Genomic DNA, 25,903 nt, shown 5'->3' on the forward strand with positions numbered 1-25,903 from the left:
TCCCTTCTTTCTTTTCAGTCCTGATGAAGAGTCTCGCCCCAAAACGTCGACTGTTTATTTCCCTCCACAGATGCTGCCTGACCTGCTGAGTTCCGCCAGCATTTTGTGTGTTGCTGCAGTGCACAGCATGTGATCAGGGATGAACTTCTCTCCCAAGGTCTCACTGTTTTGTTCTGTCAAGTTGGATGGAGCACATTTTAAACTTAGAATAAAGTTGCCTCTCATCCTCCCCCACAGCCCCATCACCCAAAGGGTTGAGCGGAGAGACAGATCCCTTCCAAAGATGTAAGATTATGGTCGTACACATAAGATCACCCCCATAACAAAAAGACATGCTGCCCCCTCCAAAAGCCAGGGAATTTGAATTCAGACAACAATTAGATGCTGACGTCCGTTAGCAGCCCAACTTACTTCTGACCCAGCCTGGGTACAATCCCTCCCACTGTAGCTAAAGATAACTTCATTGCCCACACTGACTGCCTTCCGGCAACTGCCTGTGGAAGTCAAGGGCAGGTTTGAAAGGTGGGCTGTGACTATTCTGATTCATTTCAGAGAGAAAAGGGACTGTAAGACGTATCAGAAAGTATTCCTTTTGTAAAATGGTGAATCAATTGCTTCTAAGAAGACCAAGGTGGACTCAATTAAAACAGTCAGATGCTGCGATGGGATGCAGGTTGAACTGGTATTCCATAAGGATCAGATCGGACATCTGAATCGCCGTCTTCATCAGAAATCTATGTGTGGATGACACACAGCTAGTGGAGAAATCATTTCGGTGTTCCTTAAGCTGGTTATTATGATTCACATTTGCAAATATTGAATGCTTATTAATTCATACCATTCTCAGCATTAGGCTGAAAGAACATTTGCAGTTTCAAATATGATAGAGAGATGAATCATCCCCTGGTAATGGCGAAGTAATTTGTCTGTTTACCAAGATATCCTGGAGGGATGCTCCAGTCCTTAGAGGTGAAACTTCAACAGGGGTAATTGCCTTGGTTGCCTTAGTGATAGTCAACCACTCCTGAGCAGTTCAGTGTCTTGTGTTGTTTCCACAAGCTTCAACATGCTGTGTACAACTAAACTCTGATAATCCGGTATCTGATTTTTCAGAATTTTATTGATATTTCAAAATTAAAGTTTATTCATAATAAAAAAATATATAGAAGAAGAAACATTTTTACATTCATGGTCATTACATTCAGTAGTGTAAACTTACATTTTATAACCATGTTTTTTTTTCCTTTTACAAAGGTGGTTTATTCAATGATTACAGGATAACATTAATACAATATTACAGTACTTCACAATACAAACTATTTACAGTTTTAAATTATAACACGGTCATCGTTATCCAGAACACCCTCGAGTTACGTGTCTCCCTGGGGTAATGCACCCTTTCGTTGTTTGAGGGGCTTCCCCACCCGACTCAGCCCCTCCATGTGTGGTAGTGGAAAGAGCCCAGACTGTTGTCCTTCTTCACAAGAGCCTTTGCATTGGCTACACTGAGCTTCAGTGCGTCCCTGAGCACGCACTCCTGCAGCCTGGAATGTGCCAGTCGGTAGCATTCCCTTACGGACATCCTGGTGTGCTGGAAGACCAACAACTTTCAGGCAGACCAAAGGGCATCTTTCACCGAGTTGATGACCTTCCAGCAGAACATGATGTCTGTCTCGGTGTGTGTCCCCGGGAACAGCCCGTAGATCAGAGAATCCTCTGTCATGCATCTGCTGGGAATGTTGCAACATCTGGTTCATCTGATACTTATTTTTAATTTCTATTCATAATAAAAAATATATACAAAGAATATTTTGTATATTCTTTGTATAAATTTTTTATTATGAATAGAAATTAAAACAGTGCAAAACCTTTATATTCGTGGTCAATGCATTCAGTAGTGTTTGCCTTTTTTTAATAAAAGCCATAGCACTGTTGCCACTCATGTGGCCCCCTGGGGTGATACACCATTTCAATATTTTGTTATTGAAGGGGCTTCCCCACATGACCCAGCCCCTCCACGTGCAGTAGCGGAAGGGGCTTAGACTGTCGTCCTTCACCACCGAGCCCTTGCATTGGCTGCACCGAGCTTCAGTGCGTCCCTCAGCACATACTCCTGCAGCCTGGACTGTGCCAGTCCGCAGCATTCCCTTACGGACATCTCGCTGTGCTGGGAGATCAACAAGTTTCTGGCAGACCAAAGGGCATCTTTCACCGAGTTGATGACCTTCCAGTAGCAGTTGATGTTCATCTGTATGTGTGTCCCTGGGAACAGCCCGTAGATTAGAGAGTCCTCGGTCATGCAGCTGCTCAGGATGAACCATGACAAGGGCCCTTGCATCTTTCTCCACACCCTCTTTGCAAACCCATAGCCTGAAAAGAGGTGGGCGACCATCTTGTCCCCAGAGCAGTTATCCCAGGGGCAGCGCATGTTGGGAGTGATATTCCCACTGTGCAGGAAGAATCTGACTGAGAGGGCCCCTCTCACCACCAGCCGTGAGGTCTTGGTGCTTGTTGGTGAGTTCAGGCGAAGAAGCGTTGTGCCAGATAGTCTGGACAGTCTGGTCAGGGAACCACCCCACAGTATCCAGTGAGTCCTTGTCCTGTAGTATCTGCAGGACGTTCCATGCACCTGGTGCTGTTTCCCATCTCCCTATATACTCACCAGGACTCTATTCCCAAGCTGGTTCACATTCTCTCTTTATGCTCATCTGGTTCACTGGAATATATGTTGCACTAATGCGTAACAGCTAAAAAGAAGTGAATTAAAAACATGTTGGTGTATTCATAGGAGTCGTATCCAACTGTCCCAAAAAATCTGCCAGTCTAACACCAGCAAAGTCCTGAGGGCGCCGGATTATCGGAGCTATACCGTACTTCCCAGCAGTTAACTGTGTGTTATTATTCACAATGTCACACAAGAACATTTTATCATTTTGCCACTTCCCAGAGTCTGGGCCACAAACAGAGCAAGATGCTTACAATGCAATTGTAATTAATAAATGATAACAGAGGACTAGATAACAAAGGAGTATTGTGATTGGTTGGCAAAGAGCCATTATTCCCAAAACAATTTGCTTCAAAAGATGCTAATTTCAATTCGCGATTGTAGGCTTTCTTAAAGGAACTTCTGCAGTGTCGATAGAAGAGCTATCTTCTCAAGCTGGCTGTGTGGTAAGTGATATGCCATTTGCATGGAATCATTTTCATTTCTGCATTAGGATTGGATGCTTCGTATCTTTAATCGGCTATGATGTCCTCCGCTCTTGAGTTACACAGACCAACCACGAAATATGATTCAATCCAGCCTGCCTCAGAATGAGACTGGATCTTGAGACCAGCTAAAGACAGTGACCGACAAGACAAAGATAAGGTTTACCTGACCCAGAAACCCCATGACTTGATAACTTGCATGCTAGAGTAGCAATGGAAATCGTGGATGTATCAGTTGTCATTTTCCAGAGTCCTACAGATTATGGAATAATTCCCGTGGATTGCAGTGTGGCAAATGTAACCTCATTATTTGAAAAAAAAGGGAGCGAGGAAAGGGGAACTGCAGATCAGTTAGCCTCGTATCAATGGTGTGGAAAATGCTAGAGTCTATTGTAATGCCTGAGCTAACCAGAGACTTGGAAAATATCAATGGGATTAGACAAAATCAACATGGATTTCTCGAAAGAAATCTTGTTTGACAAATCTACTGGAGTCTTTTGAGGATGTAACTAGCAGAACTGATAAAGGACAATCAGTGGATGTGGTTTACATGGATTTTCAGAAATCCTTTCATTGAATTACACGTAAAAGATTTGTGTGTAAAACTAATGTATTGCCGTGGATTGAAAATTAGTTGAAAAGCAGGACACGGGGTAAGAATAAATGGTCTTTTTCAAGGTGGAAGGCGCTAACTGGTGGGTGCTCCAGGGGTAAGGGCTTGGGCCCCACTTATTCATATTAACTATCAATGATTTGACTGAGGGAACCAGATGTACTATTTCAAAGTTTGTCATCCACACTAAATTGGGTGGGATTGTGAATTGTGAAGAGGATGCAAAAAGGTTCAAGGTGATTGATTGACCAAGTGGACAAAAGATACAATACAACAAGGATAAATGCGAAGTTATTCACTTGAACTTGGGAAAAACAGAAAGGAGGCGTCTTATTTAAATGAAATTAAAATAGGAAATTTTGATGTAAAGAGACTTGGGTGTCCCTGCATACCTGTGACTGAAACTTTACATGGAGGTGCGACAAGCAGTTGAGAAGTCAAATAGTATGTTGGCATTGATAGAAAGGATTTGAATACAATGGTTGTGATGCTGCAATTACGGAGGGTTTTGCTGAGACCACACCTGATGTACTGTGTGCAGTAAATGAAAATCCAAACACTGCAGATGCTGGAATTCTGAAACAGAAATAGAAAATGCTGGAAACACTCAAAAAGTCAGGCAGCATCTGTGGAAAGAGAAACAGAGTTAACATTTCAGAACTGGGAAAGAGAGCAGACAAGTATTGCATGTATTCTAGTCTCCTTATCTGAGGCTGGACACTAAATGCTGATCTCGCCAGTATTTCTCACATCCATGAAAGAATATAAATTAAATGTTCTGGAAATTACACAGGATAACATACTGCATAAATTTAAATAAATTCTTCCTTTCAAATAATTATCAACAAGATTGTGTTAACCCAGTAGCTGCTGTCAATTTGACAATATGTTTAAAACACAAAGTAGTTATCTGTTGATAATTGTGGGGATCAACTGCCTCTTCTGTACTAGTATATTCACTGTGCTTTAGACATATGAGGAACTGCTTATAGGATCTAATGGGCAGGACATTCAGAGCCTAGTACAATTGCCTTTGGAGCAAAAAACTATGGATGCTGGAAATCCAAAACAAAAACAGGGAATGCTGGATTCATCAGTATGTCAAGCAGAATCATGGAAGACAAACAGAGTAAAAGAGTCTTCCTCAAACAATGAGTACGTTTCTCTCTCCATTATTGCGCTTAAGAAGGAGGTGCTGGTCACTCACTTGAATTGTTGTAGTCCTTGTGATGAAGGTGCTCCCACAGTGCTGTAGGGTAGGGAGTACTAGGATTTAGACTCAGCAGCAATGAATGATTGGTGATCTATTTCCAAGAGAGGATGATATGTGTCTTGGAGGGAAACTTACTTAGGGGACCCTTGTCTTCTTACGCAGACAGCTGCTAATTTTGCAAGAGACACAAAGGACCGCAGTTGCTGGAATCTAGATGAAAAACACGATGATGCTGGAGGAACTCAGCAGGCCAGGCGGCATCCGTGGAGAAAAGCAGACAGTCAACGTTTCGGGTCAGGACCCATCTTCAGGACTGAAGATTGGAAGGCAGTCAATGTTTTTCAGGACCCGCCTCCCCTCTTTTGTCCACCTATCACTGCTCTGCTTTTCCCTCCTATACATTGGGCTTCCCCTTTTCCTATCTTCAGTCCTCAGAAGGGTCCTGACCCGAAACGTTGACCGCCTGCTTTTCTCCACAGATGCTGCCTGGCCTGCTGAGTTCCTTCAGCATCATAGCATTTTGCTAATTTTGCAAGGTTCTTAAAAGAAGAAATAGCACATCATGTTTCAAGGTTTAGCGATAAAGTCAATTTGTTTAGTTCATTTTAATGGTAAGTTATTTAGCTCCCATTTAAGTCTTCTTATTTACATTCAAGGCTTTTATTTCTATCTTTGGGTCCAATGGCAGGAACAACAGGCAGGATTGGTATTGGTATTGGTATTGGTTTATTATTGTCACTTGTACCGAGGTACAGTGAAAAGCTTGTCTTGCATTCTGGAGAAGGACGAGGACTTCTTGAGGGAACAGCTGCCTTTGCCCTTCCTTTCTCCTCAAGAACTGCTCATCCTTCTCCAAATCCAAGAATGTCCCTGGAGTCACCAAAAGCAACTCATCTCCTTACCACTGTGGTTGCTGGACTTTGGAGATAAAACAAATGGAAATAGAAAGACTAAAATGGGAGCAAAATAATATACCAATGAAAATAGCAAAACAAATCTGCTTTATCATTGAACTTTGAAACAAGGCACATTTAAGCATCACACATTCTCACCTGCATTTACTTCCTCAGAAAGTGCAAATGAAAGGCAAGTAATCTTCACGTTTTCACTGCAGCAAGTTCAGGGACCAGACCGACGGACTGGTGCCTCAGTGAGGGCTCCATCAGGCAGTTGTAGATTTGCAACTGAATTAAGTTTTTGAAGAGATTGTACCATGACATATCAGTTAGTGTTCCTGCTGCAAGGCTCATGCGTTTGATCATGACCTCTGCTGCTGCCTGTGTGGAGTTTGCACATTCTCCCCATGGCCGTATGGGTTTCCCCCGGGTGCTCCGGTTTCCTCCCACATCCCAACCACAAACTGATAGATTAATTGGCCACTGTAAATTACCCTGTAATGTAGCTAAGTGAGAAAATAATCAAAATTAACCAAAAAAGTTAATGGTAATGTGAAAGAAAGTAATTTGCAGAATACAAAGAAATAAAGACGGGGAGATGGGTTTGATAGGATTGCTCAACCTAATGAGCCCAAAAGGCTCATTCTAACTCATAAGTAAGAACCACCATATTCTTCCAAAATACCAGCAGTGACATGTAGCTCGAGTTTTTCACAGATGGTTTCGCCCCAGTACTAATGGCATTTTTTGGAAGGAACACATTCATCACTGTCCTTGTTTAAAGACTGCTTTAGCATCATGGTACAGAATTGCTCCTGGTGGAAATGTTTCTGAGAATACAGAGATTCTACCATTGAGGGAACGTTCTTCGACCCGATGGGCAGTGTGGCCTGCTCTCCATGAGAGGGTGAGTGAACCTGGGTGTCAAGAGGGAGCAGGTCAATACCATCATCACTCAGAAAGTTAGGCATTACTTTCTCCTGCTCCATCTCTGATCCACAAGCATTGCTTGATGCCTTACTTTGTGTCTTCCTTCATTTTATCTTCAACAACAAACTCACGTTATAGTCCTATTCACCCATCACTCATGTGTTACTGACAAAACACACACACACACACACACACACACACACACACACACACACACACACACACACACACACACACACACACACACACACAGAGTAACAGGTCTAGTTAAGCAATACCTTAACTTAAAATTAATTCCTACCTCTGTAATCATCTGCAGCTTCCAAGCAATTCACATCTGAGGTCTTTTGCTATTGCAACATTCTGTGCATTGCTAACCACCACTGGGTTTAATTGCTACACCTTGGCATCTGCAAAGCCATAAACTGTTGACTCCTTCTCTAAAGTTCTCCATCTCTCTCTTTCCTCCTTTATGTTGTTCCTTAACACCTAGCTATTCAGTAAAGAATTTAATCGCCTATCCTAATACATGGCTTGCTTGCAGTTTTTGTTGGATAATGCTGCAATAGAACCACCTTGAAGCATTTTGCTATGTTAAAGGCAATAAGTTGTCATTGTGGTCACATTTATATTACACCTTGGCCAGGCTATCATGGACAGATACTTCTTGTTCTCCCCCACCATTGCCACACACCCACTCACATGTGTTAGAGTCACAGAGTCATACAGCACGGAAACAGGCCCTTCAGCCCAACCATGATACTACTCCCATTTACCCTCATTGGGTCCATATCCCTCTGAACCTTTCCTATTCATATACCTGTCCAAGTGTGTTTAAACCTGTTTGGGTTTTATTGGGTTGTTTAAATGTCATTATTGTACCTGCCTCAACCATATCCTCTGGCAGCTCATTCCAATTATGCACCACCCTCTGCGTGAAGTTGCCCCTCAGATTCCTCTTAGATCCTTCCTCTCTCACCTTAAACCTATGCCCTCTAGTTTTTGATCCCCTTTCCCTGTGTGCATGCACCCTCTCTATGCCCCTCATGATTTTACACACCTCTATTTTGTCACCCGTCAGACTCCTCTCCAAGGAATAAAGGCCTAGCCTGCCCAACCTCTCCCTACAACTCAGGCCCTCAAGTCCTGGCAACTTTCTCATAAATCTTCTTTGCACTCTGTCAAAGTGACATCCCATCCCATTCTATTGTCCCCAAACTCCGCTCAATTCCTCTTGTTCTGCCACTCACCTACTCACTGGGGGCACTTTTCAGAGGTCAATCAAACTACTCACCCCCCCCCCCCCCCACCACATCTTTGGAATGTGGGTAGGAATGGGAGACACAACGCCGCCACAGGGAGAACGTGCAAGCTCCACACAACCCGAGGTCAGGATTGAACCCTGGTTCAGCTCTACCCGCTGAGCCACCATGACTGACTGTGGCTCTGGACGTGATTAAGGGAGTTACCAAGCAAGTCTGCAAGTAAAATATTGTCCAAGCAGTGGACCTCACTAAGATTCAGAAAACGTTGCTGGAATGACACCACGTAAATATTCTTCTGATTGATGCTCCTGCCATAACCCTTAACCTGGAGTTCTGAATAAACTGGGTTGCGAGAATAAATGGGGGAAACACTGTGATGCTGGAGGAACTCAGTCTCTACAATAAATGGTGGAGCGTTTGAGTCAAGACGTGAGCTCAAAATAACTTCGCTTCACTAAAGGTATCGGTTCAAAGGGTTGGCGCTGCTCAGATTGACAGGATTCCGACAAGGGGCATTTTCACTTTAAGAGCGGCGCTTCTTCCGAGAGGCGTTTGGAAGAAACTTTATTGTTACGGCCCCCCCCCCCCTTCCCGTTGCTCTAGCCCTATGCAAATACACACGAGCTGGGATTCCAGTCCCGCTAGACTCCGAGGAAACCTTGGAAACGGGAGGAGGGGAGCAGTAGAAAGGGAAGCAGTTGAGATTTGGGCAGTGGAGAATGTGAAGTGGATTCAACTGCACTTGGATGGAGGAAACCGCACATAGACACAGGGTAACGGCTCAGAGAACCGGTGAAACGAGCATCACACAGACACACAGGGTAACGGCTCAGAGAACCGGTGAAACGAGCATCACACAGACACACAGGGTAACGGCACAGAGAACCGGTGAAATAAACAGAGACAGAGACAGAGACAACGGGTGAAACACACACACACACACACACACACACAACCGGTGAAACACACACACTCACAAACACCACACAGAAAGGTGGGGGGGGGGGGGGGTGGAGAGACAACGGGAGGAACACACACACACACACACACACACATAACCGGTGAAACACACACACACTCACACACCACACAGAAAGGGGGAGAGACACCACGGGAGGAACACACACACACACAGAGCAGTAATTCGGAGTGACGATCGTAGCAACTTACAGACAGCCCTCTCTGCCCTGCTAAGTGTAAGTGTGCCTATAACACATCTCAAAGTGGCACAGAATGCGTCTGGAATTCACCAGTTGGATGTTTGGACTCCTCGCTCTGCTGGCGATCCTCCTCATCCTGGCAGATATTTCCGAAGTGGAGATGGAATTCGGGTAAAACCTCTTTGTATATTTAGCAGTGAGATGTTTTCATTCACCACCACCCATCCCCCGGCGTGTCAGCCGAGCCTTTCATTTCTTTTCAGGAATGTGAGATTTCACCCGGACTTGCTGTTTCAGATCCTGCTGAAACGTAACATTCCTTCTGTCCGTTCCCGAATGCCCGACTGATTCCAGTTACTCTAACTGTTCGATGACGGGGGAAGAGGCAAACTGGATGTTAACGTCCACACCTTCCTCTCCTGTCGCTTTATTTAAATAAAAGAACAGAATCGACTTTGTGGCAGAGTCAGAATTTATTCCCATCTTACCCAGGGCCAGTTTCCCACTTGCCTTCTAATCGCCCGGTAAATGTCGCCCAGTTTCTGTCTCTCTCTCTTTTTCCGTCTTTCCACTCCCTTCATTCTCAGCCGCTCCTGCATTCTCTTTGTTCCAGTCCCTTTCCCCCCACTTACTGTCTTCCATGTTTCACACCCCCAGCATTGTTAGATATTTTCATTAACTGCCTCTGTGCCTCCCTCCCTCTCTGTCCCGTCTCTCTTTCTGCCTCTTTCTGAAACAGTTCCCCTGAAACAGTTTCTTTTTGTCTATCTCACTATATTTCTGTCAGTTCCCTTTTCTCTCTCTACATCCCTTTATTTATTTTGTTCTGTCTAAATCCCTTTGTCTCTGTGTGTTTCTGTGTGTCTGTCTGTCTGTATAGTTCCCTGTCTTTACTTACCCTTACCAGTGCTCAAGCATTGCCTCAGTTGTAATTTACCACCATTATTCCATGTACAATAGGACTTTTCAGAGTCACACTCTGTGTCTACATATTTTTATTCTTGCAATCTGATCTGTGCCAGTTTACAACAAATTACAATAGGTCTGAGCAGGAGCCTCTGCTTATCACTGAAATAGTTGTATTTCACATAATTGTCCCTTCCTCTCTGGGTGTATTTTCAAGTTATTTATTGTTATTGCCAGAGTTTCTGATCCCATTATAAAGTGGAGCAGCAGAGTTGATGACTTCAGCCATTTCACTGTGTACTTACAAAGGATTTACCTGTTAACATTACTGTAGAATAGCCCTGTGTGTTATATGCTTTTTTTTACATTTTATTTGTCTCCTAACCTTTTCAAAAATACGTCCACTACCTCACCCTTTCCAAATGGTCTACCCCAGTAATAATTCTCTTCCTCCATTCTCTCTCTCCACCCCAACCCTGGATCCCTATTTTCCCCCACTGATCTTAATTCAGCCACCCTTAGAATCCTCCCTCAGACGAGGCATTAAACTATCCTCTGTCAGTTAAGCACAAAAGGTCCCCGGCACGGTTTCAAAGCAGAGCAGGGGACCTCTCTCCAGCCGATATTTATCTCTCAGTCTTGACCGAAAAATAAGTGGTCACCCATTTGAGACGTATTTGAGATGGCACATTAGGTCCTGAGTCTTTGGAACGCTCTTCTGCAGAGGATGGCAGAAGCGGCGTTGCTGAGGGTTTGTAAGGCCAGAGTAGATAGATTCTTGATACACCAGGGGTAGGTGGGAACATGGAACTAAGGTTATGATCAGATCAGCCCTCTTCTTAATGAAGGACAGAAGGGTTTGAGGGGCCAAGTGGCCTGCTCCTGCTTCTGTTTCAAATGGTTGTGTGTAATCAACCTCATTCAGCAAATGACTTGAGTTGTTATCACATTGTGAGATCTTGCTGTGTACAAATTTCCTGCCAATTTTTTTATGTTACAGCAGTGACTACCGAAAATGCTTGAAAAGAAAGACTTGCATTTATTCAGTGCCTTTCACAACGTGAGTGTCCTAAAACCCTATTTAACCAATGATATGCATTCCTTTTGAAGTTTGCATTGGAAACACAGCAACTAATTTCTGCATGGCAAATTGAGTCTTCTCACACAGAATGTTACCTACTCAATCAGTGATACTGTCCTACACATCTACAAATGAATTGATTGGTAAGGCATTTTTGGATGTCTTAAGGTTGTGAAAGGCAGTATATAAATAAAAGTTCTTAGTCTTTTTAAATCACATTACCTGCAGTGTTTCAAATGCCTCTTACAGTGTCATCTCTTTGAGCATTGGTTTGTTTGCTCTGCCTATCTTTCAGGCCAGTACAGCCTCCTCTGTGTTGCCTTGTGCTTTTTCTTTCATTTATTCATTTCTCAGTCTGTGGGTGTCTCTAGCAAGGTCATGACTATACTTGTCCTTAAGTGGTGAACCACTTGGATTCCTGCCGTTCCTCTGCTGAAGGTGCTCCCACCATGATGTTGGGGAGGACAATCCAGGATTCAGACCCAGTGAGGATAATAGAACGGCGATATATTTACAAATCACGATGGTGTGCAACTTGAAGGGGAACATGCAGGAGGTGTGTTCCCATGCGCCTGCCGCCTTTGCCCTTCCTGGTGGCAGAAGTCACAATTTTGGGAGGTGCTATTGTAGCAACATAGGCAGTAACTACAGTGCCTTTTATAGATCATACACTGCAGCCACTGTGTACCAGTAGTGGTGGGAATGAATGGTTGGACAGGTAGATGGAGTACCAACCAAGTTGTGTGTTATTGGAACTGTACTCATCCATTCAAATAGAGAGCGTTCCATCCTGAATTGTATCTTGTAGATGGTGGGATGGCTTTGGGGAGTTGGGAGGTGAGCAATTTGCTGCAGGATACCCAGCCTCTGACCCCTTCTGGTTTGCAACAATATTTATGTGGGTTGCTCCAGTTGAGTTTCTGGTTAATGGTGACCCCCAATATTGCGGATGGGGAATACAACGAGGCTGATGCAGTTGAATGTCACAGTTTTGCAATATTCCCTTTCCTGAGATGTGTGGTACACACAGAGGTGTTTGTTTTATTTCATGGCTTTGCCCTTTGCTGGAACAGGCTCTCTGGAAAAATTTCCATAAAAACTGGACGCAAAGAAATCTGCTTTTCCACCAGACATCTGTGAAGCTGGCAGCTGGTGATTTTAATATAACTGGCCACAGCAAGAGTGCCCTGACACCATCACATCTACCTCTTCCATTCCCTTTATTTTAATCAGTCCAACATTATTTCATCCACTGTCAGCACTGACATTAATCTTCAGCAGGTTAACGAATCTGCGTTTCAGCTGAACCACTGGGTTGTTTGGTAAATGTAGGGTCTCGATCCAAAATGTTGACTGTCAATTTCCCTCCACAGATGCTGCCTGACCCACTGAGTTCCTCCAGCAGCCTATATTTTGCTGGTAGATGGATGTGGTACTGAGCCACAAGCCAAGGGCATTTGACCTTAGGAGATCAAACGACAGCAATTTTGCCTGTGGGTCAGGAAGTATCAGATTCAAATGCCACCCCATGGTTTTGAACACAAAGATCTTCCAATGCTGTACAGAGAGAATGCCGCACTGTTGAAGGAGCTGGGGTTGGGCTTAGAGGTTAAACTGATGCCTTGACTTTTCTATTGGGTTGACTTAAAAGGTCCAATGGTACTCTTTTGAAGAACATCTGAGTAATTATACCAGGTGCCTGCCAATATTTATCACTCAACCATTTTTCTGAATGCTACCACATTGCTATTTTTGTGGGAGCTTGCTGTGTACAAGTGGCAGTTGCATTTTCCACTAGATTGCATTTTGTAATATAATCACAGCCAGTCATTGTGGAGATAATTGGCTTGATGATCATACCATCATAACAAAATGAAAGTAATTTTACACACATATTTATGTATAATTATCCTCCACTCTCTGTATTTTTCTGAAGAAATTACCCTGACTTTGCTGAGAGAAGTCACTGAAGCTTCGTTCACCTCTGCTCATTGTTTTCTGGGTAAATTGACTTTGATGGTTTGCAGTGCATCATATAACCCCTCCTTCCAATCTCCAACACATTAGCTGACATAAGCTTGTCAATAAATACCGTGTTTCCACATTACAAAACCGGTCACATTTTAACAAGTACTTAATTGGCTGCAAAGCACTTTTGGACATTCTGAAAGGGATTGCAAAAGGCAATACAGAAATGCAAGTCTCTTTTAAGTCCCAGATTCAATCCTCATGTGGTGCTGGTTTCAGCTGGGATATCAGCTGTAGCTGACAGCATCCTTGCTCTCAATGAACAAAGAAGTTCCACTGTACAGCAGTCACAACACAATGGGGAAAGTTCAGAGAGAATGAGACCAGCACCTTCAGTAGATCCACCTGGGATCTGCTCATCATCCTCCTACCTCTCACAGCTCAGTACCTGAATTGCTCCATCCATTTTCAAGACTACACCACAGGAGAGATGTGCAAGAGCTAGAGAACAGCTGTTGTCAGTGTAGCCTTGGTGAGTAACTGCAGTCAAGTGCACCAGTGGTCATGCAACCATACAGCACAGAAACAGGCCTTCAGTCCAGTGCTATCTATCAAGCACCAGAGGTCAGGACTGAACCCGTGTTGCTGGAGCTGGGAGACAGTAGCTCTGACAGCTGTGTCACTGTGCTGCCATTGGAGGAACTTCACAAGGGTGCGATCGATGCCGGAGAATGAGAGTGGTGAAGAGAGTTGGGCTGGGCAGAGATTGTTTTCTTTGGAACAAAGAAGGCTAAGGGGCAATTTGATTGAAGTGTCCATCATTAGGGCAGCTAAAAACACCTAATTAAAGAATCAAAAACCACACTTATTCAATCATTAGAAGTATTAACATGAAGTGAAGTAATTTTAACAAGGTAACACACTATTTCCCTTCAACTATTTAGTTCTTGAACCAACTGGTACAACCTAATCACGACAGTTTAGCAACACTATGACCACTTTGCACTAAATGGACTTTGTTTTTTTGTTTTATTTGTGCTTTTTCTTGTATAATGTTATATAATTATTGTGTAATTTATGTTTGTGTGACTGCTGTGTCCCTAATACTATGTGCCTGTGATGCTGTTGCAAGTAAGTTTTTCATTACACCTGTGCAGACATGTACTTGTGCATATGACAATAAACTCGACTTTGACTTTGACTTTGGTCTCTGAATCCAAAGCCCTACTGTCTCCATTTTAGTCAACAGGACCTGTGCCAGGTCTGAGAGCAGCAGAAGAGTGAACTATTAAAATCTCTCATTAATTCTGGGACTTGTACATTTGACAGCACATGTGAGGGAGTCCCAACTCACTGAGCCAATTTGCTGAGAACAAAATCTGTAACATTAGCAAGTGAGATTCAGCCTCGTGTGACACTGGAAGGTGGAGCTACAACTCTGGTAAGTAACGCTGTATTTCAACACTAACGGACATGAGCAGCAGAGTGGAGCAACTAACAGGGCTGCTGCCTCACAGCGCCATTGATCTGGGTTGAATTCTGACTTCCAGTGCCGTCTCTGTGGAGCTGACACGTTCTCCCTGTCACCACATGAGTTCCCTCCGAGTGCTCCAGTTTCTTTCCACATCCCAAAGATGTGCAGGTTGCCCCCAGTGTGCAGGAGGGTGGCAAAATTCAGAGGGAGGAGAGTTTGTGGAAATGTGGCAAAGTTAAATGGGGCTAGTATAGATGGGTGATTGATAATTGGCGTGGACTCAGTGTGTCACGAGGCCTGTTTCAATGCTGTATGACTTTACGACATATTGTGAAAACAGGCTTTTGCCTTGTTTGGACGGAATCTAACTGTTCCTGAAAGTTCCTGCTGGATATTCTTGACCCGGGGTAAGTTTCCATTTATTACAGATGTCAGCAGACAGCTGACAGAAATTTCCATAGGCAGCAGAATCTTGGGTTTGTATATCTGTCAGGCAACTCCAGGCCAAGGAGTGTCCAATAGTCACTCAGTTCAGAACTGACCCAGATCTCAGTCCTCACTGGATGGCAGAATCAGGAAAGGGGATAGAGAATGGGGCAGCCAGTTTCCCATTGAAATACGGGCAGCCCTGTCCGATACGGCAATGCTAGCTGAGACATGTGGCCTTAAGGGCCGGAGCAAGAAGTGGTGCTGATGTTTGCCTGTCAGTGTGCAGAGTTCACCAGTTGGATTTTTCTCATCCCTTTATCTTCCTCCTGCCAAAAGTGTGTTACATTAATGCTGTTTCCCTTGGCTGGATCACTGTTTGAGAATGATATGAAGGTGGAGAAGTATTAGCAATGAGGGCAGTAAAGCAGTTGACGTTCCAGCCATAAAGCAGTAACCACTGATAGAAAAACTCGACACAGATGTTCCAGTACAATTTATATTAATATCAGACAGGGCAAATCTAAAGTCAAAATTAACAAAGATGATCTAAAGCAATAAACACTTGAAGCCACAATAATTAAATTTATGATTCGCAATGGTGGTCTCTTTATTTGGATGAACTATTAACCTTTACACCTCTGCTAGGTTCAAGGTAATATCTGTCTCAATTGTTCAATTATTTTTATGCTTTCAGTCCATTCACGCTGGCAATAAAGCAGCCCCATTTTGGGGATGTGCATTGGTTGACCTGGCTCACCACTGGCACCCAAAAAGTTCTAGCAGGCAGAGCTTTGTTATTGAGAGACCACAGTGAAGAGATAGATGCCATTTTACAGGGGGCATGTTGGAGAGAAGATATAAATCAAACCCTACCTCCAAGAGGCAAGTAGCATTTGATGGTGCCTTTGCTTGTCTCAAATTGGATGAGTAACTTCAAGTCTGACGCTGAATGAGGGGAACAGGAGATTTAAGATCCTGGGAATTAATGACACCAAAGAGCTGTTGCAAGGTACATGAACTGAACCAGGCAAGGATTTATTTACAGCAGAAAGGAAGAAAAAGAGGAAGATTCAAAGAACCAAATATTAAAAAGAGAGGTAGAAAAAAGAGAGAGGTTTATATTATCTTATGTTGGAAAATCAAATATAATCTTTCTTCTTCTAGTCATTGTTGAGTGTCTTTTCATGAATTATGACAATTCTCTTCCTGCAGGTTTACAGAGGGAAGGAGAGCCATGAAGGCAGCCAAAGGTACTCTACAGGACAAGGGTTGCAGGTGTGTATGTGGTGATGGGATCCTCTTTTCTCTGCATCTCATTAGGAGAGTATGATTCATAATCTTCTGAGGAAAATCACAATCCCAAATACTTTTCTGGATGAGAGGCAACTTTTTTACACCAAGGGTGGTATGTACATAGAACGAGCTGCCAGAGGAAGTAGTTTGGGGCAGGTACAATAACCTTCAATGGACATTTGGACAGGTACATGGATAGGAAAGGTTCTGAAGGTTATGGGTTAAGATAAGATATGATATGATATCTCTATTAGTCACATGTACTTCGAAACACACAGTGAAATACATCTTTTGCATGGTGTTCTAGGGGCAGCCTGCAAGTGTCGCCACACTTCCAGCGCCAACATAGCATGCCCACAACTTCCTAACCTGTACGTCTTTGGAATGTGGGAGGAAACCGGAGCACCCGGAGGAAACCCACGCAGACATGGGGAGAACGCACAAACTTCTTACAGACAGTGGCCGGAATTGAACCCGGGTCACTGGTGCTGTAAAGCGTTATGCTAACCTCTACACTACTGTGCCTGCCCTGGTAAATGGCAAGTGGGACTAGCTTGGATGGGCATCTTGGTCAGCATGGACATGTTGGGCCGAAGGGCCTGTTTCCATGCTGTATGACTCTATGAGGATGATGCTCAGCTTTTCCACTCACTCCAGGGCAGGTTGATGGCCTTCAGCCTGTGATCATCCCTTGTACAAGCTGCTGATGTCAGTCATGACACTCTGGTCTGCAGCTGAACACGGACCAAGTGTTTCCTCACAAGAAAATAATGAAAAGAAAGGACCAATGCAATTTTAATAGAGTCTTGAAAGAAGTTCCCCTGCCACTTTGTTTTTGGAAAGGAGGAGAGAGAAAGAATGAGGAAAATAGGGCAGTGCAGTGGGGCAGCCAGGAGAGCCACTGTCTCGCAGTTCCAGCAACCCGGGGTCAATCCTGACCTCCGGTGCTGCCTTTGTGAAGTTTGCATGTTCTCCCTGTGACTGTGTGGGTTTCCCCTGGGTGCTCTGATTTCCTCCCTCATCCCAAAAAAAATGTGGGTTGGTAGGTTAATTGGCCACTGTAAATTTCCTCTCCTGTGCAGATGAGTGGTAGAATCTGGGGGACGTTGGGGGGGGTGATGGGAATGTGGGGACAGTAAAATGGGTTAGGGTAAAATTAGTGTCAAAATGGGTGATTGATAGGGGGCACGGACCTGGTAAGCCACAGGATCAATTCTTATCTCCCTATGACTCTAACAACCGAAAGTAACAACTTGACCAATAGCCTGAAAATCAAGAGCAAAGCATCTGGCAACCCCTCTTAAGGGTAGTGTGCTGGGGGTCACAGATATGAAATAGGCTGCAGCTGGATTAAAAACCTCTCTATATGGTATATGAGTCAATGTGTTGTGGGCACTGAACCACTGCAGAGAATGTCTAGGCCGACTCTCCGGTGTAGTAATGAAGGAGTGCTGCATTTTCAGAGGTTCAACCTCTTGTTTGAAGTGTCAAGTAAAGATGCCGCCTTCTCTCTCAGTTGGATAGAAAGATCCCATTGCACTATTTCAAAGAGCAGCAGTTTAACTGATAGTTATCCCTCAATCAGCATTCCTAAAGCCTCGTCTGCTGTTGTGGGAGCTTGCTGTGCGTACTTTGGCTGTTGAGTTTTCCTACATTACAACAGTGAATACAAGTCGAGGTACTTCATAGGCTACAAAGCAGTTTGGGTTTCAAATTTATTTTTGTCATAGGCATGAATGGTATAAATGCCATGAAAATTAGCTTCTTGCAGCAGCAGCACAGTACATTACAAGATGAGGACAAACATAAGTTAATATAGACTTAAATGAACCTGAATGATACATAACTGACACGTTTGCAAAATAAACAACAAAATAAACATAACGATACAAGTGCAAGATAGTGTTACAGTTTCTCAGGTCAGTTCAAGAACCTGACAGCAGTGGGGAAGAAGCTGTTGTTGAACCTTGAGGTGTGGGTCTTCAGGCTCCTGTACCTCCTGCCTGATGGCAGCATCGAGAAGAGGGTGTGGCTCTCATGGACGGTGGGGGTCCCCGACGATGGATGCCACCTTCCTGAGACATCCCCTCTTTGTAGATTCCTTGGAGGAGAATGAAAGGTGTTGTGCAAATGCATGTCTCTCTTTCCCTTGAACAATGTAGTCCACAGCTCCATGTATAAGACAAAGAATCCAGCTTGCTTAAGCCACCATTTAGCGACAATGCGAGGGTCAGCCTGGTTGGGTAAGTTCCCCATCAAGAAGCTTGATAACCACGATGCTGGAAGTGATTGAAGTTGATTTTATGCATGTAATTTATATTCCCCATCCTCCATTCTCTGCGCTTGTCTGAAGAAATTGCCCTGCTTTTATTGGGAGAAGCTATAGTAGTTCCTGTCCCTTCTGGATATGAATTGCACATTGTCTTGTGTGGAAACTGACTTTATTTGTTCTACAATTCATTGCTGTGGATAAGCACCCCCCGCTTCATCTCGTTGGCTGGTGCAGTGTTGCAGCAAAAAGCAAGGAATTCAGTGAGTCAGGCAGCATCTGTGGAGGTGAAGGGATAGTCAATGTGTCAAGTTGAGACCCTGCATTAGGACTGAGAGTGTAAAAGGGAGATGGTCAGTATAAAGAGGTGAGGAGGAGGGATGAGGCAGGAGCTGGCAGGTGATAGGTGGATCTAGGAGGGGTTGACGGACAGATGGAGCTAGGTGGAGGAGGGAAGGGTGGAGATGGCAATAACGGTGACGTGGAGACAACAAAGAGCTACGGATCATGGAATCTGATAAGAAAGGGAGGTGATGAGTGAAGCCAGGTAAGGGAGGGATGCTGGTCAGGTGAGAAAGCAGGGAGAGAGAAAATAGGACCCAGTGTGTTAAGGGTGTGGGTGATAGGCAGATGGAACAAAGTGGAGGAGGTAAAAGGAACTGGGTAACAGATGGCTGAGGTTGGAAAGAGAGAGTGTGGGAGGACCTGGATGGCTCAGAAGGAGAGAGAAAGGAACAGAAGAGGTGTGAGTTACCTGAAGGTGGAGAATTCAACGTTCATGCCATTGGGTTGTAGGCTACCCAGGATTATGAGGTCCAGTTCCTCTGTTCCAGGCATTGACCCAAGCCCAAGGGGACCCACCTGTGCTTGTCAGGTTTGGGCCTGGTTGGGTATCAAAAATATCTCAAGTACTTGGGGTCAGGACTGGTTCTGATGGGCTGTGGTTAGTTTGTCACACGAAACGCTGGAGGAACTCAGTAGGTCACACAGCATCTGTGGAGGGAAATAAACAGTCGATGTTGCTGCCTGACCTGCTGAGTTCCTCCAGCATTTTGTGTGTGTTGCTCCAGATTCCAACAACTGTAGAATCTCTCGTGTGGTTAGTTTCTGTGTGGATTTGACCTTATAACCCGACAGACCTACTTGCTCTGTTCACCTTAACACACTTCATCTGTTCGTGTATCTTACATCTTTAAAACACTGGTACTGGGTTTAATTCTTCAGATCCTAACGAGAAATAAGGAGTTAAAAGGAAATTCAAGAGAACATTTACAGTAGAGTTGTGAACCAAGTTATCAGGGAAGGAAATTGAAGAGCACAGCGTGAGTTCACTCATGAGCAGTAAGTGCAGAGACAGAGGGTGCAGGGCCATGGTGAGAAACAGGGCAGGAGGAGATGATGTGTGACAAAGACATAAAAATCTGGTGCAGTTGAGTAATGCCGAGGGTTAGACACTGGCTTCATATTTCATAATTGTACCTTAATCCAGGCCAGACTGCTTCCATGTCAGACTAAAAGCATCATTCTACTCCAGTTCCTACTGGTCTAAATTGCCGTAATTTAAGATGAAACTCTACCAGCTGCTCCACCTTGTTCAGACATTAAAAACTTGAAATGGATTTAAGTAGTTTAAAAACAGTTAAAAGTATGCTAGATTAATTAAAAACACAAAGTTAAGCTTAATTTCCCTTTGTATTGAAGTTCAATGGGGCTTGCGATCTGTCAGCTTAGTACCATTTGGAACCGTCACTGGACTCAATGTTGAGGCCAGCAACTGACCTCCAATGTGCCTCCCACTCTGTGCTCCAGTACCCAGGTGTGCAGGCCGAAGGTGCACTATGCATTCAGAGGTGGATGGCCGACCTTCCTGACGGAATGGTCACTCACATCAGAGCTTGATCCAGCCCGCACTTGAGCTTGATCAGGTCAGTGAACTCCCTGGTGCAAGACTGAGCCACAGAGTGGAAATGCCGCAGGTTCATTCTATAGACTCTACTCTGAATTGGCCTCCCTTAGTCAGTGAGGATTCTAATTGGAAACACAAGAGACCACTTTCCTCTCTTGTCAGGCTCCATCATTGCTTCTACTTCTCACCTCCCAGCCTCTGTCATGATTTCTACTCTCCCCTCCTCCATCTGCCAATCACCCCTCCTCACCTGGATCCACCTATCACCTGCCAGCTCTTGCTCCACCCCTTCCCTTCACCTCTTTATAGTGGTTATCTCCCCAGTATTTTTCAGTCTAGATAAAGGGTCTCGACCCAAAACATGGACTGTCCATTTCCCTGCACAGATGCTGCCCGACCCGCTGAGTTCCTCCAGCATCTTGTGCGTTGCTCAGGATTCTGTAATTAGTCTCAGAACATTAGGTGAGGGTCAATGGGGACATGCCAAATATTTTCAGCCTCCTGAAGAAGTAGAGGCGCTGGTGAGTTTTCTTGGCCATGGTGTCTATATGGTTGGACCACGACAGACTATTGGTGATGTTTACTCCTAGGAACTTGAAGCTCTCAACTCTTTTGACCTCAGCACTGTTGATGTCGACAGGAGCATGTGCACCGCCCCCCCTTTTCCTGAAGTCCATGACCAGCTCTTTTGTCTTGCTGACATTGAGGGAAAGGTTCTTGCCAGGACCATGCCATGAGACTTTCTATCTCTGTCCTGTACTCTGACTCATCATTATTTGAGATATAGCCCACTAAGGTGGTGTCATCTGCAAACTTGCTGATGGAGTTTGAGCAGAATCTGGCCTTGCAGTTGTGAGTGCACAGAGTAGGGGGCTAAGGCTCAGCCTTATGGGGCACCGGTGTTGAGGATTATCGTGCTGGAGGTGTTGCTGCCTATCCTCACTGATTGCGGTCTCGTGGTCAGGAAGTCAAGGATCCAGTTGCAAAGGGAGGTGTTGAGTCCCAGGTCTAGGAGTTTGGAGATGAGTTTGCTTGGAATAATGGCAGAGCTGTAGTTAATAAATAGCAGCTTGATGTATGTTTTTATGATCTAGATACTCCAGACAAAGGAGTTTTTCCTTGAATTCTCATGGGAAGTGGGCACCACTGGAATGATTGGCTTTTGTTGCCCATATCTCAGTGGCTTGCTGGGCAATTTCAGCTCAGAATCAACCACATTTCTGTGTATCAGGCTTTAATATAGACCAGACTGGGCAAAGGTGATAGATTTCCTTTCCTGAAGAGCATCAGTGAATCTAATCAGAATTTCCAACAATCCTGCAGATTTTCATGGTCTCCATTGCTTATACCAGCTTTTTACATTTAATTAATGGAATGTCAATTTGCCCCTAGCGTGAATGCATGCCCACAGGTTACTAGCTCTGATTTCTGATTACTAATATAGCCACTGTATTACTGCCCTCCACGTGGGGAGTCAGAGGGCTGCTGTCCATTGTCCAGAGGATCAGAGCCTTAAAGAATCTAAGAGGAAGAAAAATAATCAGGAGCACAGCATGGAATTGTCATCAGCAGCCAGCCTGACTGAGGTGTCAGTTTTAATGTTGCCCTGGGAAAGGACAAGTTTCGACAGCTGAAATTATCACCAGCTGCAAAGTCAATTCACTTGATGGCGCGGAGTGCACACACCCAGCCTCAGGCTTGTTTTAAATAGCAGTCTATTTCTGGTCAAAGAGACGGGCTCGCTCTGGGTAAAGGCCACAGCAATTGTTCCCCTCTCACTTGGCTTGACATTCTTGCAGACAGTCTATTGACTACCAGCTGCGATGTCTTGAAAATCTCCTCCAGCCCGTGATCCCTGTAATTACTCAGCCTATAGCAGGTGTAGCTTGAAGTTGACATGAATATTCCTTGAACCTATACTCATCAGAGCAGGGAAGTGAACCTCAGGATCAGATCCCAGCTTCTGGGAGTTGAGGAGTATGGTCTGTCCAAGGGATATGGTGAGGGATCTGGAAGCAGATTGATTGGCTCTATGTGATGCAGGAAGCAGAAAGGAGGATCTGCACTTCCAATTCCCAGGGAAATTCTATGGCTGAGAAAGTCCTTTGGTGCTTGGAAAAGTGCATTACATATGGCAGGAATGTTCTGTGCAAGGGCAAAATTCTACTGCGCACAATGCCCAAGCCACGATGTGTTGGAAAGCCAGACAAGCACAGTTAGGGTGATTAAAAGGCCTTTCTTTTGTTTGTTCTTTCATTATGGGAAAGGCAGAGGAAAACTGGTCGGCTGCAGTTCAGGTTTGCAGGTGGTGGGAGATAGTGGCCAAGGTTGGGTTGAGGATCGAGATATCAGTCTGGTGTAGCATCAGACTGGGGCACTGGCAGCGAAGAGGTGAAGGTCACAAGCAGCTGCTGGGATGTTAAGATTGACAAGGGTGGGAATGAGGCAGTGCATTGGGAGTACATTTAGGATGGGCTTTCAGGGTTGCAATCGAGGGTGTGGTAATTGGAGACCCTAATGAAGAGACACAATGACCGATAAGTATCTTGCTTAGGCAACACCTACCTGATGCTGGACTCCCTAGCTAGGCTTTCACGGTGAAAGTCTGCAGGCTCACGCGTGCAAAGTAAATTTGCAGAGGTGGCATCAAGCCATGCATTGTATGTTTTGCATGCCGTACACTGCCAGAGAGTCTCAGTGCATCATACACATAGGATGTGGCAGAGACTCTGTGATCCATGTGGAAAGTCCAAATTCAGCAATGAGTTTTCCAGCAAAATTTAAGACGCGGGCTATATGAACATGACATTATGGAATATGCATTGAGTTTTTTTATATACTACTGTTCCAAAGTTGTGCCCCAAGCTGGTTTCCAAGTGGGTGATGATTTATATATTGAGAGAACCTGCAAAATATTAAAAGCAGGGAAAGAATCCCTTTACTGAGTCCATGTCAACAACCAAGCACCCACTTCACAAAGATTTTTACGCTAATCCCATTTTATTCTCCCCACAAATCCCACTTAAAGACCCAGTCGAATGGCTCTGCTTCTTTACATTGGAGCCTGCTTTGCTGGTTGTGCCCCGTGCTGTTTCTTTGTTGCATGCTCGCATTACAGTGCTGCAGCAGCAATGTCATATGTGCATGGCATGACAACTGATGTTGCTGCTGTGAGCCCTGCACAAGCTCGTCACAGGCACAAAATCACATGATTCAAAGTTGCAATAGGTACATTGTGGGCTTGGAAGTTCCATCATGTTTGGCTGTCAATTTAATTCTTCAATTACGTCGATAATAAAATCATTCACAACATGACTGAATTTTTTTGGCCAACCTTTCTTTGTCACAGAGGAGAAATGCATTGAGTTTCCTTTACAAGCCAGAGGTTTCTGCTCCTGAGCTGTTGGCAGGGAACCAATCTGACTTGAGAAGCATGAGAGGCTACAGTCTTCTCAATGAATATGTAATCACTGCTGGCAGCAGGGCACCCTGACAAGGTTTGGGTATCACAAGCACACAGCCCTGCTGATGGGTCTGTGCAGAATGTTAACCAGCATCAAACACAGCGGCACCTCACTGGTAATCAATCCACAAAATCCACAAGCTACAAGGAGTGTGGATTGATGCTGATCCCTCATCCAGAAATTAGACCACTTGCACCCATCAATCAGTCTGACTCCCTGTGGAATATTCACAGATAAACTGGTCATAAAAAGTATTTGCATTTCTTTGAATGTGTCATTCCTTTATTCAGCTGTTTGGGTTTCATTGAAGACCCTGAGTATGATAGAAAAATTGCAGTATTTTTTGCTTTATTTCTAAGGGCAGGGAGGGCAGCAGCTCTCCAATCTATAGCTCCCTTGCCATTTATCTGATCCAGACACATCAGTCTGGTTACAAAGATGAACTCTTGATCTCCCAATCTACCTCATCCTGGCCCTTGCTCTTTAGTTGTCTACCTGCACTGCACTTTCTTTAACTGTAATACCATATTAAGCATTCTGTTTTTTTTTAACTACCTCTATGTAATCATGTATGGAATAATCTGTGTGAATGCACACAAAGCAAAAAGCTTTTCACTGTATCTTGATACATAGACATAGAATATAGAACACTACAGCACAGTACAAGCCCTTCGGCCCACAATGTTGTGCTGACATTTTATCCTGTTCTAAGATCTATCTAACACTTCCCTCCCACATAGCCCCCTATTTCTCCATCATTCATGTGCCTATCTAAGAGTCTCTTAAATGTCCCTAATGTATCTGCCCCCACAACCTCTGCCGGCAGTGTGTTCCACGCACCCACCACTCTCTGTGTAAAAAAACTTACCCCTGACATCCCCTTTATACCTTCCTCCAATCACCTTAAAATTATGTCCCCTCGTGTTAGCCATTGTCGCCCTAGGAAAAAGTCTCTGACTGTCCACTCGGTCTGTGCCTCTTATCATCTTGATACGTGTGACGATAATAATCCAATACCAATAATGCACACATCAGCGTGCACTAGAATGGTGCAATAGCGAGTTGCCAATGGCTGTTATGGTGATTGCTCCTCTCCCCAGCCCCTACCTCCCAAGTCCCTTTCTGCATTGCTGCTGAATGGTAATTAGTTTATTATTGTCACATGTACCGAGATACAGTGAAAAACTTTGTTTTCCATGCCATCCAGACAGATCATTCCAGCTCTAAGTATATCGAGGTAATACAAAGGGAAAAGCAAAAACAGAATGCAGAATATGGTGTTACTGTTACAGAGAAGGTGCAGTGCAGGCAGACAAATAAGGTGCAAGGGCCATGACGAGGTAGATCATGAGTTCATCTTTATTGTACAAGAGGTACATTTAAGAGAATTGTAACAGAGGGATAGAACTTAGAGCATGGATCAGCAAATGGAACTATGATGACGTGGCCATAACGGAGACTTGGTTGAGAGATGGACAGGAGTGGGTGCTTGATGTTCCAGGGGTTTGATATTTTAGAAAGGATCGAGAGGTAGGTAAAAGATGGGGGTCGGTGGGGGAGCTGCACAACTAGTCAGGGACAATATCACAGCTGCCCACAGAGGGAACATAATGGGGAGCTTGCCCACTGTCTATATGGGAAGAACTCAAAATAAGAAAGGTGCAATCACTCTGATGGAATTATACTACAGACCCCTACGCCCCCCCCCCAATAGCCACCGGGACATTAAGGAAAAAATATGAAGGCAGATTAGGGAAAGGTGTAAAGCTAATAGGGTTGTTGTAAATATGAAGGGAGATTAGGGAAAGGTGTAAAACTAATAGGGT

At 44.4% G+C, this 25,903-nt stretch overlaps 1 protein-coding gene across 1 annotated transcript in view; it reads left to right on the forward strand.

The window, feature by feature from the left end:
• The first annotated feature begins 9,360 nt into the window (after window positions 1-9,360).
• The window catches only part of st8sia2 (ST8 alpha-N-acetyl-neuraminide alpha-2,8-sialyltransferase 2), a 44,266-nt gene continuing 27,723 nt past the window's right edge, over window positions 9,361-25,903 (forward strand). Inside the window, exons 1-2 of the mRNA XM_052040263.1 lie at window positions 9,361-9,458; window positions 16,358-16,420. Of these exons, the coding sequence (XP_051896223.1) occupies window positions 9,361-9,458; window positions 16,358-16,420 (161 nt within the window). The remainder of the gene's footprint in view (window positions 9,459-16,357; window positions 16,421-25,903) is intronic.

This window comes from Pristis pectinata, chromosome 28, assembly GCF_009764475.1.
Source record: "Pristis pectinata isolate sPriPec2 chromosome 28, sPriPec2.1.pri, whole genome shotgun sequence".
Classification (NCBI taxonomy): domain Eukaryota; kingdom Metazoa; phylum Chordata; class Chondrichthyes; order Rhinopristiformes; family Pristidae; genus Pristis; species Pristis pectinata.